The sequence below is a fragment of the Oryctolagus cuniculus genome, chromosome 12, assembly GCF_051225735.1.
Source record: "Oryctolagus cuniculus isolate XC-2025 breed Fujian yellow rabbit chromosome 12, ASM5122573v1, whole genome shotgun sequence".
NCBI classification, from domain to species: Eukaryota; Metazoa; Chordata; class Mammalia; order Lagomorpha; family Leporidae; genus Oryctolagus; species Oryctolagus cuniculus.
In genome coordinates this window covers 55,872,636-55,885,205 of record NC_142878.1, presented here as the reverse complement: position 1 = coordinate 55,885,205, position 12,570 = coordinate 55,872,636, and the positions used below count along the sequence as shown (strand labels likewise).

Below are 12,570 nucleotides of genomic sequence, written 5' to 3'. Positions count from 1 at the left end.
CTAGGGCTCTTTCAGGACTATCTAGATTGCTTTGGAGGATACCTACTGAGACTGGCCTTGGTAATGTTTTGAATTATCAGCCCATCCAAATAATGCTGATATTACTAGGAAAGTTATTGGTATTTCATTGCATAATTCAAATGAAAAGTGACAAGAGAAACACTGGCTCTACTCAGGAGTTTAGATTTTTGGTTTTTTTATAGTGTGTGTTTATGTATTTGTAAGCAGAGAATAATGGTATACCAAATGTTTTCCTCATCATAAAAGCTTTATTGTTATGATGCTATTATTTCTATAATACTGCTTTTGAAAATTACCATTTATATAATCTCTTGGGCCTGAGATAAATTTCATATTACTCCTTTACCTTAATCTTGCTAAACAGTCTTTGCTGGTCTGGAGTAGGCAGAAGGCAGGCACAAGTGTTCTTAATTTCCCTTGGCACAGGTTTGGGTTTGAACTAAGTGACTACATGAACATGAAATGCTGCCTCAAATGCTATAAATTATGTTAATATTATAGCTTGTTTTAGTAAGCAGCCAAATAAGAAGCATACATTATGACTGGCTGCTATACCTCTTAAATCTATAAATTTCTGAAATAGACATTTGGTGGAGTAATTTCCTGCCTGGGATATCAGTGTGTCTGGTTTGAGTCCTGACTCCTCTGCTTCTGATCCAGCTTCCTGCTAACGTGCACCATAGGAGGCAGCAGATGATCCATTAAATTGCTAGGGTTCCTGCCACTCATATGTTCAGAGACCTGGAAGGAGTTCCAGGCTCCTGGCTCCGATCTGGCTCAGTCCTGGCTGTTGGCAGACATTTGGGGAGTGAACCACCAGATGGAAGACCTCTCTCTGCCATTTGAATAAATTTATATAAAATATATATTACATATATTTTCTTTTTCCCCTTCCAGTTTCTTTGTTGAAGACATGTCATTCATCCTGGAGAGTTTCTGATGGTATTTTTTTTAAGATTTATTTATCTCAAAGGCAGAGTGACACAAAGGGCAGGATAAAGATGGAGAGAGATCTTCCATCTGCTGGTTTACTCCCCAAAAGGGTACACTGGCCAGGACTGGGCCAGGATGAAGACAGGAGCCTCGAACTCCAGCCAGGTCTCCCATGTGGGTTTAGGGGCCCAACTAGTTGGGCTATCACCTCCTGCTTTCCTAGGCACCTTAGCAGGGAGCTGAATTCAAATTGGAGCAGCCAGGACTCACACTAGCACTCCAACATGGGATGCCAGTGTCACAAGAAGCATCTTAAGCCACTGTGCCACAATGCTGGTCTATGATGTTATGATTTCGATGATGGCCTCTGAGGGGGTTTAACATGTTCTATTTTTTTGTAATTCTTCTAAGTTGGTAGCTAAATTTAGAGGCATAATCATATTCATTCATTATTTTTAAGGGAGATGGAGGAAAGTGATTTTAAAATTTTTTTAATTTTAAATTATTTTTAAAAGATTTATTAATTTATTTGAAAAGCAGAGTTACAGAGAGGGAGAGGAAGATGCAGAGAGATAGATGTCTTCCATCCACTGGTTCACTCCCCAGATGGCTACAGGGGCTGGGGCTGGGCCAGACTGAAGCTAGGAACTAGGAGGTTCATCCAGCTCTCCCACATGGGTGCAGGGGCCCAAGCACTTGGGCCATCTTCTGCTGCTTTCCCAGATGTATTAGCAGGGAGCTGGCTGGGAAGTGGAGCATCTGGGACTCGAAACAGCATCCATATGGGATGCCAGCCTGCAGACGGCAGCTTCACCTGCTATACCACAGCACTGGCCCAAGGAAAACGACTAAAGTGTTTGTGATCATATACCAGGAGGTATACGTCATCTCGTTATCTTTTGAGATGTTAGCAACTGTTGATGATTAATGTATAGCTTCATCAATTTATGAGAAGTAACAAATTGGAGATATTGTCATTCTATTATTCTTTCTTTATTAGCTGAATATTTATATAGAGAGACATTCTCTTCAATCTACTATTTGGTTACCCAGTCCCACAGTTAAAGGCAAGACAAATGCGTCATTATTTCCTGTTATTGACTACTTCTTAGAGTAATGAATCAGTTAACTAGACTACTCCAATGGTAATCTATTAGATTTTTAAGTATCATTATAAACTCATGAATTTAAATATTGGGTACGTTTCAAATCAAGTGTTATTTCTGGATCTATTAAGATAATAAAGGGGTGGCCGGTGCCGCGGCTCACTAGGCTAATCCTCCGCCTGCGGCACCGGCACCCCGGGTTCTAGTCCTGGTTGCGGCGCCCGATTCTGTCCCGGTTGCCCCTCTTCCAGTCCAGCTCTCTGCTGTGTGCTGTGGCCTGGGAAGGCAGTGGAGGATGGCCCAAGTGCTTGGGCCCTGCACCCGCATGGGAGACCTGGAGGAAGCACCTGGCTCCTGGCTTCGGATCAGCGCAACACACAGGCAGTGGTGGCCATTGAGGGGTGAACCAACGGAAGGAAGACCTTTCTCTGTCTCTCTCCCACTGTCTAACTCTGTCAAAAAAAAAAAAAAAAAGATACTAAAGGGGCTGTCATTGTGGTACAGCAGCTTAAACTGTTGCCCAGGATGCCAGCATCCTATAGGAGTGCTGGTTTGAGTCCTGGCTGCTCTACTTCTGATCCAGCTCCTTGATGTTGTGCCTGGACAGCAGTGGAAGATGGCCCAAATGCTTGGGCCACTGCAACCACATGGGAGATCCAGAGGCTTCTGGCTTTGGCCTGGCCCAGTCCTGGCTGTTGAGGCCATTGGGAGAATGAACCAACAGATGGAGATCTCTTTGTGCAACTCTGCCTTTCGAATAAATAAATAAATCTTTTAAAAAACATGATATGATATTCTCTCCTTTAACATGGTAATATAATGATTTATGTAAGTTATTTTCAGTATTAAAGAAATGTATTTCTAGTAAAAATCCAACTTGGGATAATTTTTAAAAAATGTATTGCTCAATTCAAATAGCAAATATTTTACTTAGGATCAGATATGTGTTCATAGGTAAGACTGGCCCTTTCTTTCCTTAAGTCATCATTGTTAAATTTTGGTATCAAGGTTACAGAAGCCTCAAACTGAGTTACATAGTATTCAGTTATAGTTTTCTATTCCTTGAGACTGTAGATGATGAATTCTTTTTCCCTGAATATTTGGTAGAATTTCAAGTAAAAATGCCAAGATCCACCACTACTTGTTTGCTTGCTTGCTTTCTAAATTTCTTAAACTTAAACTTATACACATACTCACAGGGAAGTTTGATAAATCCTAAGTGTAAAGCTTGATTCATTATAATAACAACAGTTTCACCTTTCCATCTCCTCATTCTGACCCTAAGTGTTGCAAGAGGCTTGATGAGTCAGTGGGAACAGTAGATATGTTGAAATAACTGCACCCTGTTGGCAGGAAAAACATTTAGCAGGTCTGGAAGATGCTATTATAAATCCAATTCAGCAGGAAAGGTCTGAAAGATGCTATTATAAATTAAATTCAACAGGCAAGGTAACTGTACCAGGTTTTCACCTACTAGGCCAAATTACCCTAAAGAGAGAGCTGACAGAATATTAATTCAAGCTACCATTGCCTTCTCTAAGAAACTACAAGATATTTTTAAATATAGCCACAAATTGGGGGCCAGTGCTGTGGCTTAGTGGATTAAGCTGCTGCCTGCAGTGCCGGCATCCCATATGGGTGTCGGTTAGAATCCTAGCTGCTCCACTTCCAATCCAGCTCCCTGTTAATGTGCCTGGGAAAGCAGCAGCAGAAGGCCCAAGTCCTTGGGTCCCTGAACCCACGTGCTAGATCAGAAGCTCCTAGCTCCTGGCTCCTAGCTTCAGCTTGGCCCAGCCTAGGCTATTGTGGCCATTTGTGGAGTGAATCAGAGGATGGAAGATCTCTGTCTCTCCCTCTCTGTAACTTGGCCTTTCAAATAAATAAAATAAATCTTTTAAAAATATTTATGTAACAATAAATCATCTTTCACTATTTGCAGATTCAAAATTCTTTTTAATAAATCTTTCAAAAATTTTGAAGCTGTGGCTAAAACATATGTAGGGCAGAAGACAGAAGATGACCATTCTTGGGGCCAGCACCATGGCGCAGTAGGTTAATTCTCCACCTGTGGCGCTGGCATCCCATATGGGCACCGGTTCTAATCCCAGTTGCTCCACTTCCAATCCAGCTCTCTGCTATGGCCTGGGAGAGTAGTATAAGATGGCCCAAGTTATTGGGCCCCTGCACCCGCATAGAACACCAGGAAGAAATGCCTGGCTCCTGGCTTTGGATTGGCGCAGTTTCGGCTGCTGGAGCTATCTGGGGAGTGAACCAGTAGATGGAAGACCTTTCTGTCTCTCCCTCTCACTGTCTGTAACTCTATCTCTCAAATAAAATAAATGTAAAACAAAGATGACCATTCTTCAGAGAATTAGAAACAAAAGAACATACAAACTGACCTTATGAGCCTAGAAGAGAGAATCTAGGGTAGCAGGATGGACTGAGAATCTGAACAGAAGATGGTGCATAAATCCCTAGGCTGGTTAAAACTGAATGCAGCTGAATGCTGCCAAATGAGATTAATTTCTAGAGTAAGATCTTTACAAATACTCTGAGGACTTTTACGATCACATACTGGTTCTTTTGGCCTACAATTGTGTTTTTGCCTTTTTTTTTTCCACTCCAGAAGCTTAATGGGGAACAAAATTCAGTTTGGTAACATGGAACTGTACCAACTCAACTCATTCTGTCCTTAACTCTACTGTACATGTGTTCCTGGCCAGATAATGAACCACTCTCATACTTCTCCATCATGTATTGTACCAGAAACAGAAGGAATGGGGTAAAAGATGCGCTCTTCATGGTCTGATGGAATCGTTCAATGAAATCTTAGCCATTCCTGATACAAACATGACATTTTTATACACATAAAACTAATTTTGAACACTATAAAACAAACTAGCCAATAAAAACAGAGACAGCCCCAATCCCATAGAGCTAGGACCTTGGTGATCAGATTTCTATATTTATGCCAACCCATTTACATAAGAAATATTTATTGTGTACAGAGGGTATCAGGTACTGGTCTAGCACAAAAACTCATTGAAAGGAATGAGTTAGGATCTCAATTCAAAGAATCTTCTAAGTTTCTAACATAGAAAGCAAAAAAAGAACATCTCAGTTTCTTCAACTAACACACTGAAGCTTTTACAAGCCAACAAGTCACACCAAGCATTTTTCCTACTCTGAAGTTTTTGATAGCTTGTATTTTTCACACTTGCTTTGTACATATTCAAGCAGCTAAGAATTCAGCAATGAACAAAGCAAAAGACACATGCAAGTAAATGACTGGTAATATGTTAAAAAGCACAAAATGTCATAATTAAAGAACTATAAATAAGAACTAAAGATGAAAGTTTCACTTATTAGTAAAAGAAAAAGTTTTAAGACTGACAACACTGATAGGATAGGATCCAAGATGACTGAATAGGAAAAAGACATGCTGATTCCGACTGCAGGAAGATACCAGAACAGGGGAGGAAACGCATTCCCAGTGAACAGCTGGAGAGAAGTCTGCACTGGAGACAGACTCCATGGAGCAGTGGGGACAGTACAACCAGGCAGCAACCAGTGAGATACCACTGGAGACTCTCCAGCTGCTGGCTGAGGGGGACACTACCTTCCCTGGGCAAGGTGAAATGAGCCTGTAGCAGCCCACCACCACTGGTAATATCACCTAGAGGAGAACCTCATGGTCCATACTATCTTTGAGTCAGGCTGCCTACCTAACCCCATGAAGGGAGAGCACACTGCTTTCTTCCCGTACTCCCATCACAGAGGAAGTGCCACCATGGTAAGGCCAGTGGAAGCTGCTGTGGCCTGTGGGCCTTGATGGATTTTGTCAGAGGGAAAAGTCTGCAGTCCCCAGTAACTTTGAGTCTGGTCTGGGCACCCACTTGGGTCCATGAAGCGAGGCAATGTTGCTCCCTTCCCCTCAACCCACCAAGGTGTTGGACTCAGCTGGCCGAGGCAGAGCACTGATAAACCTGTGACAGATTAGCAGCTGGCTCTGGGAATGGGGTGGCTCTCTCCATGGAAGGGAGGCTTGTGGGGCAGAAAGCAGACACACTGTTTCCTGAGACTGCAGGAACCAAGCGCCCTGACTGTGGGACTCCTGTGACTGTGTGGTAGGGAGCAGGGTGTGGCAGTGTCTTTGGGTGATTACGGGGTCTGGCTCCAAAGGCTCAGAGTTCCCTGAGCGCTGGGGAGGATCACTGCAGAGGGTTCTGCTAAGCGCAGAGATCCTTTGTGGCGTCTGTGTGCCTGAGTGGGTGGGGTACACAGGCACTACAGGCTTACCCTGGGCAGTTGGTTAACCTTGGCAGAGAGGGGCTGGGGCCGTGAATGCACCAGCCAGTGCAGTCATAACAATACTGAGATCTACCATGCCCAACTTGGGCGTTCCTCTGGCAGCTGCCCCACCTTTAAGCACTAGCCTTTGTGCCCTGGCCCCACCCAGCACACACTTCAGGATATCCACTGAAAGAGCAGGCATTCCACTAAGCTATAGAGGCAGATTTCAAAGAACAAAGTCCTCAGGGGGAGGAAACCCACATTCTATGAATGTAGAAATAAAAAAAAAAAAAAAAAAACAGAACAAGGAAGACAGTATGACTCCCTAAAAGGAACACAACACTTTAATATTAAAATATGAAGATGAAGAGAATGATGAACTGCCTGAAAAGGAAATCAAAAGAATGATCATAAGATTACTCAGAGGGGCCAATGCTGTGGCATAGCAGGTAAAGCCGCCACCTGCAGTGCCGGCATCCCATATGGGTGCTGGTTCAAGTCCCAGCTGCTATACTTCCAATCCAGCTCTCTGCTGTGGCCTGGGAAAGCAGTGGAAGATGGCCCAAGTCCTTGGACCCCTGCACCCGCGTGGCATGTGGGAGACCCAGAAGAAGCTCCTGGCTCCTGGCTTCGGATTGGCGCAGCTCCAGCAGTGCGGCCAGTTGGGGAGTGAACCAGGGACAGAAGACCTCTCTCTTGCTCTCGCGTGCGCACGCTCTCTCTCTCCCTCTGCCTCTCCTCTCTGTGTAACTCCGACTTTCAAATAAATAAATACATCTTTTTAAAAAATCGTTAAAATAGACAATGAAGGACATTACGTGATGATTAAGGGATCAATTCAACAGGAAGATGTGACTATAGTAAATGTATATGGACCCAGTGTTAGGGCACCCAGCAATTTAAAACAAATGTAAATGATATAAAGGGAGACATAGGCTCCAATACAATAATAATGGGGGGCTTCAACACCTCACTTTCATCAATGGATAGATCAACTAGACAACAAAAACAGCAAAGAAGGGACAGAGCTATTTTATACTACTGACCAAATGGATCTAATTGATACCTGCAGGACAGTTCATCCAATAGCAGCAGAATACAGTCTTTTTATAAGTGCATGGAACATTCCCTAGGATAGGACACATGCTAAGCCATAATATAAGTCTCCACAAATTAAAAAAAAAGAAAAGAAAAGCAGAGAAATCATACCATGTATCTCTTCTGACAACAATGGAATGAAGCTGGAAATTAACAACTTATGAAACTCAGGAAAATACACAAACATATGGAGACTGAACAACATGCTTCTGTATAAACAATGGGTCACAGAAGCAATCAAAAGGGAAATAAAAAAATTCCTAGAAATGAATGAAGATGACAACATAACATATCAAAAACAAAAACAGTGTTAAGAGCAAAGTTTACAGTAATCAGTGCCTACATCAAGAAATTGGACAGGCATCAAATAAATGATCTAATAATGCATCTCAAGGATCTAGAAAAATAAGAACAAACCAAGTCCAAAATTAATAGGAGGAAACGAAGAAGAAAAATCAGAAAAGAAACAAACAAAATTGAAATTTACCCGGTGCCGTGGCTCAGTGGGCTAATCCTCTGCCTTGCGGCGCTGGCATACCGGGTTCTAGTCCCAGTCGGGGCGCCGGATTCTGTCCCGGTTGCCCCTCTTCCAGGCCAGCTCTCTGCTGTGGCCCGGGAGTGCAGTGGAGGATGGCCCAAGTGCTTGGGCCCTGCACCCCATGGGAGACCAGGATAAGCACCTGGCTCCTGCCATCGGATTAGCGCAGTGCGCTGGCCGCAGCGCGCTGGCTGCGGCGGCCATTGGAGGGTGAACCAACGGCAAAGGAAGACCTTTCTCTCTATCTCTCTCTCTCACTGTCCACTCTTTCTGTCAAAAAATAAAAGAAAATAAAAAAATTAAAAAAGAAATTAAAAAAATGATACTAAGGGGTCTGGCATTGTGGCATAATGGATTAAGCAGCCACCTGCAATGCCAGCATCCCATATGGGTGCCAGTTCAAGTACTGGCTGCTCCACTTCTGATCCAGATCCCTGCAAATGCAATTGGGAAAGCAGCAGAAGATGGCCCAAGTGCTTGGGCCCCTGAACCCTGTGGAAGATGTGGATGAAGCTCTTGGCTCCTGGCTTTGGCCTGGCCCAGAGCCAGCTGTTGCAGCCATTTGGAGAGCGAACCAGCAGATGAAGATCTCTCTTTCTGTCCCTCCCTCAGTGTAACTCTGCCATTCAAATAAGATTTTTAAAAAAGGATACAAAAGATCAGTGAAATGAGAGCTATTGAAAAAAAAATAAAACTGATAAACCATTGGCTCAGCACCCCCCCAAAAGGAAAAGACCCAAATTAATAAAATCAGAGATGAAAAAGGTGATGTTACAATGGATATCACAGAATCAAAAGAATCATCAGGAATTACTACAAATAGCTATATGCCAAAAAAATTGGAAAATCTAGAAGAAATGGATAGATTCTTGGGCACATGCAATTTACCAAAATTGAAGCAAAGAGACACAGAAAACCTAAATAGACCAATAACCAAGATGGAGACTGAATCAGTAATAAAGACCTTCCCTGGCCGGCGCCGTGGCTCACTTGGCTAATCCTCCGCCTGTGGCGCCGGCACCCTGGATTCTAGTCCCAGTTGCTCCTCTTCCAGTCCAGCTCTCTGCTGTGGCCCGGGAGGGCAGAGGAGGATGGCCCAAGTGCTTGGGTCCCTGCACCCGCATGGGAGACTGAGAGGAAGTAGCCGGCTCCTGGCTTTGGATCGGCGCAGTGCCAGCCATAGCGGCCACTGGGGGATGAACCAACAGAAGGAAGACCTTTCTCTCTGTCTCTCTCACTGCCTATAATTCTCTCTCTCTCTCTCTCTCTCTCTCTCACTAACTCTGCCTGGCAAAAAAAAAAAAAAAATTAAAAATTAAAAAAGTAACCCTCCCCACAAAGAAAAGCTTAGGATTGGACAATTTCATTGCTGAATTCTACCGCTTAAGACTAATCCCAATTCTTTTTCTTTTTTTTTTTTTAATTTTTTTATTATTTATTTGAGAGGCAGAATTACAGACAGAGAAAAAGAAAGACAGAAAGAAAGGTTTTCCATCCACTGGTTCACTGCCCAATGGCTGTGATGGCCAGAGCTGAGCCAATCTGAAGCCAGGAGCCAGAAGCTTCTTCTGGGTCTCCCACATGGGTACAGAGGCCCAAGCACCTGGGCCATCTTCCACTGCTTTTCAGGCCATAGCAGAGAGCTAGATAAGAAGAGGAGCATTGGGGCTTGAACCGGCACCCATATGGCATGCTGGTACTGCAGGTGGAGGCTTAGTCTGGCACGCCACAGTGCCAGCCCCAATCCCAATTCTTCTTAAACTGTTCAGAACAACTAAAAGGGATCAATCTCCCCAGATCTTCCTTTTATAAGGCCAGTATCATCTTAATTTGAAAATCACAAAAAGATACAACACCGAAAGAGATCTACAGACTAATATCCCTGATGAACACAGATGCAAAAATCCTCAACAAAATATTACCTAACCAAATCCAGTAACATCAGAAAGATCATTCACCCAGGTGAAGTGGGATTTATCACTGGTATGCAGGGAAGGGAATTTACCAAAGGGAAATAAAATCTGTATATGAGAGAGTTATCTGTACCCCTATGTTTACAGAAGCAAACCTACAATAGCTAAGCTATGGAATCAACCTAGATGTCTATCAACTGATGACCAGATAAAGACACTAGAATATTACTCAGCCATATAAAAGAATGAAATATTTTTGTAACCAAATGGATGGAATTGGAGACCATTATGCTTAGTGAAAAAAGCCAGTCCCCAAAAAACAAATATCATATTTTATCTGATTTGCAGTAATACATACAGTATAAAATATAATTAAAATGATTTATGCAATTTGATTATTGTTTATAGCCCTTGTGAATACTCCTGAGGAACAATGTTTTTTCTAGTTACTACTTGTTGAATTCTTTATTTAATATAGGACTCAGATGTGATTATAAAGTAAACTGAAAGTATGTCACTGCAAAAATTAAAAGAAAAATAAGAAAATATGGGGGAGGGGGAAGGACAGTGGTAGCAAAGAGGGAGGGTAGGATGAAAAGTATTATTATGTTCTTAAAACTGTGTATATGAAATACATGAAACTTGTTCCCTTTATATATGCATAAAACAACCAGATTGGTAATACTTACTTTGGATGACAAGGGTGCCAAGCATTCCTCCATACCCCTTTTAGGTGAGTACAGCTTAAACTGATTTTTTTTTTTTTTTTTGGAAATTTATATACCCTTTGAGCAAGGAATTTACCCTATAAATACTCTGGCCATGAGAATATAAGTACAAGGCACTCATGTTGCAACATGTGCAACAGTAACAGCCCTGGAAATAACCTAAAACTCTCATGAGTAGGATACTGCCTGAGTTAAATGGTAGTGTATGCCGATCGTGGTGCAATGGGTTAAGCCACCACTTATAACACCTACATGCCACATCGGAGTCTTGGCTATTGTGGCCATTTGGGGAGTGAACATGCAGATGGAAGATCTCTTTCTTTGTTTCTCCTTTTCTCTCTGTCACTCTGCTTTTCAAATAAATAAAACAGATCTAAAAAAAAATTATAGGCTGGGGCACAAAGGAATACTATTCCACCACCATTTAGATACTAATGAGATAACCCAGATAAAATGTTGTAAAAAAAAAAAAATAGCCTGTAAAACATGGCAGATCTATACAGTATAACCCCATGGGCACAAAATGGAAAAACAATAGTTATATACAGTAGTGGGAGAGGAGATATTTAAAAAACTTTTATTTTGTTTCTATTTTTCTTTCTTTTTTAAGATGAGGAGTAGGAGATGGGGCTTGAAGCTGAAAGGTCCTCAACTGGGTAAGTCACTTTACCAGTCTCATTTCCCTACTTATGAACTTAAGAAAAGGAAAGCAAAGTATGGAATGCTTCAAGTTTGTGTGTCATCCTTGTGGAGAGGCCACACTAATCTCCATATCAACCCAATTTTAGTATCAGTGCTGCTGAAACAAACACTCTTTTTACCTTTTGTACTGTCTGATTTTCTCACTAGAATGTTTTATTTTTATGTCTTGGAAATTTATCAGTTCTGAGATCTTGAGAAATTCTTGCCAAGTTATAAGCTTATTATAATTTAATTAAGTGATACCTAGAGGAAATGAATTCACTTTCATAACTTGTTTCACAGACAAGGAATTACAACACCAGTTTCAATGGGTTGCTGAAGGCCATGCTATTTCCGCAATTAAGATGAAGGTGATCAAAACGTCAAGAAAAGTAATAAGAGAAAAGCAGCTGCAAAGCCCATTACAGAATATCTTTTTTTCAAAACCATCCTGGAAAAAGAGGTTCTTATTCTGAGATTTTTATAAACCACAGACTATGTAACATTATTTTTTAATCTAACTAAACTTAGTCTTAGCAATCAAAGAAGTAGTTTCCTAAAACTTATGAAGTAGGAATAGCAGAATAAAAGTAAAGGGAATAACAGCATAGGATAAGCAGAAAAGGAAGGGGCAGAAAATAGAATTAAACAGGCATATAATGCCTGGTATAATAAACAGGTGAGGGATGACTTTAGAGAGAGTCGATCCCAACGTAATACTATACCTAACAGTTGGCTGTGTTCCCCTGTGATGGAGTTCTGACTCGGGTCTGAAAAACAAACAATTGAAAAGAAAAGAAAAAAATGAATGATCAAAACAAATAATTTCTTAAAAATTACCAACAAAAGTTAACCAAGGAAATAAGCGAAAATTAAAAAAAACTTATGAAACATTAATGAAAGGATAATAAACAACAGAATGGACTTTTATATAACAAACAAAAAAACTATCATTTTCCTCAAAAAATTAAATACTCAACTACTACATGACCCAACAATTCAACTCTTAGGTATATACTGAAAAGAAATGAAAATGAAGACTCGGCTGCTTGTACAAGTTTATAGCAGCATTATTCACAACAACAGATGGATGAATAAACAGAAAGTGGCACATGCATATAATGGGATACCATTCAATGGTCAAAAGAGTGAAATTCTGATACATGCTACACCATGGATGAGTCTCATGGACTTAAGGGAAATCAGCCAGACACCAGACACAAGAAGAGAGATACTGTATTGTGGGGAGCAACTCGGAC

The 12,570-nt window shown here is 41.5% G+C and overlaps 1 protein-coding gene and 1 non-coding gene across 6 annotated transcripts in view; both read right to left on the bottom strand.

The window, feature by feature from the left end:
- The window catches only part of SLC12A6 (solute carrier family 12 member 6), a 121,744-nt gene that overhangs the window by 43,748 nt on the left and 65,426 nt on the right, over positions 1-12,570 (bottom strand). For 3 of the 5 annotated variants that reach the window (XM_008269264.5, XM_051822108.3, XM_051822109.3), the window contains one exon: positions 12,037-12,081. The exons of the other annotated variants lie outside the window; for them this stretch is intronic. In XM_008269264.5, coding sequence (XP_008267486.1) covers positions 12,037-12,081 — 45 coding nt within the window. The remainder of the gene's footprint in view (positions 1-12,036; positions 12,082-12,570) is intronic. 5 annotated transcript variants of the gene reach the window in all.
- LOC149123065 (U6 spliceosomal RNA) lies at positions 11,341-11,442 on the bottom strand. The gene has a single exon (XR_016218778.1). It is a non-coding gene; the product is annotated as a U6 spliceosomal RNA (small nuclear RNA).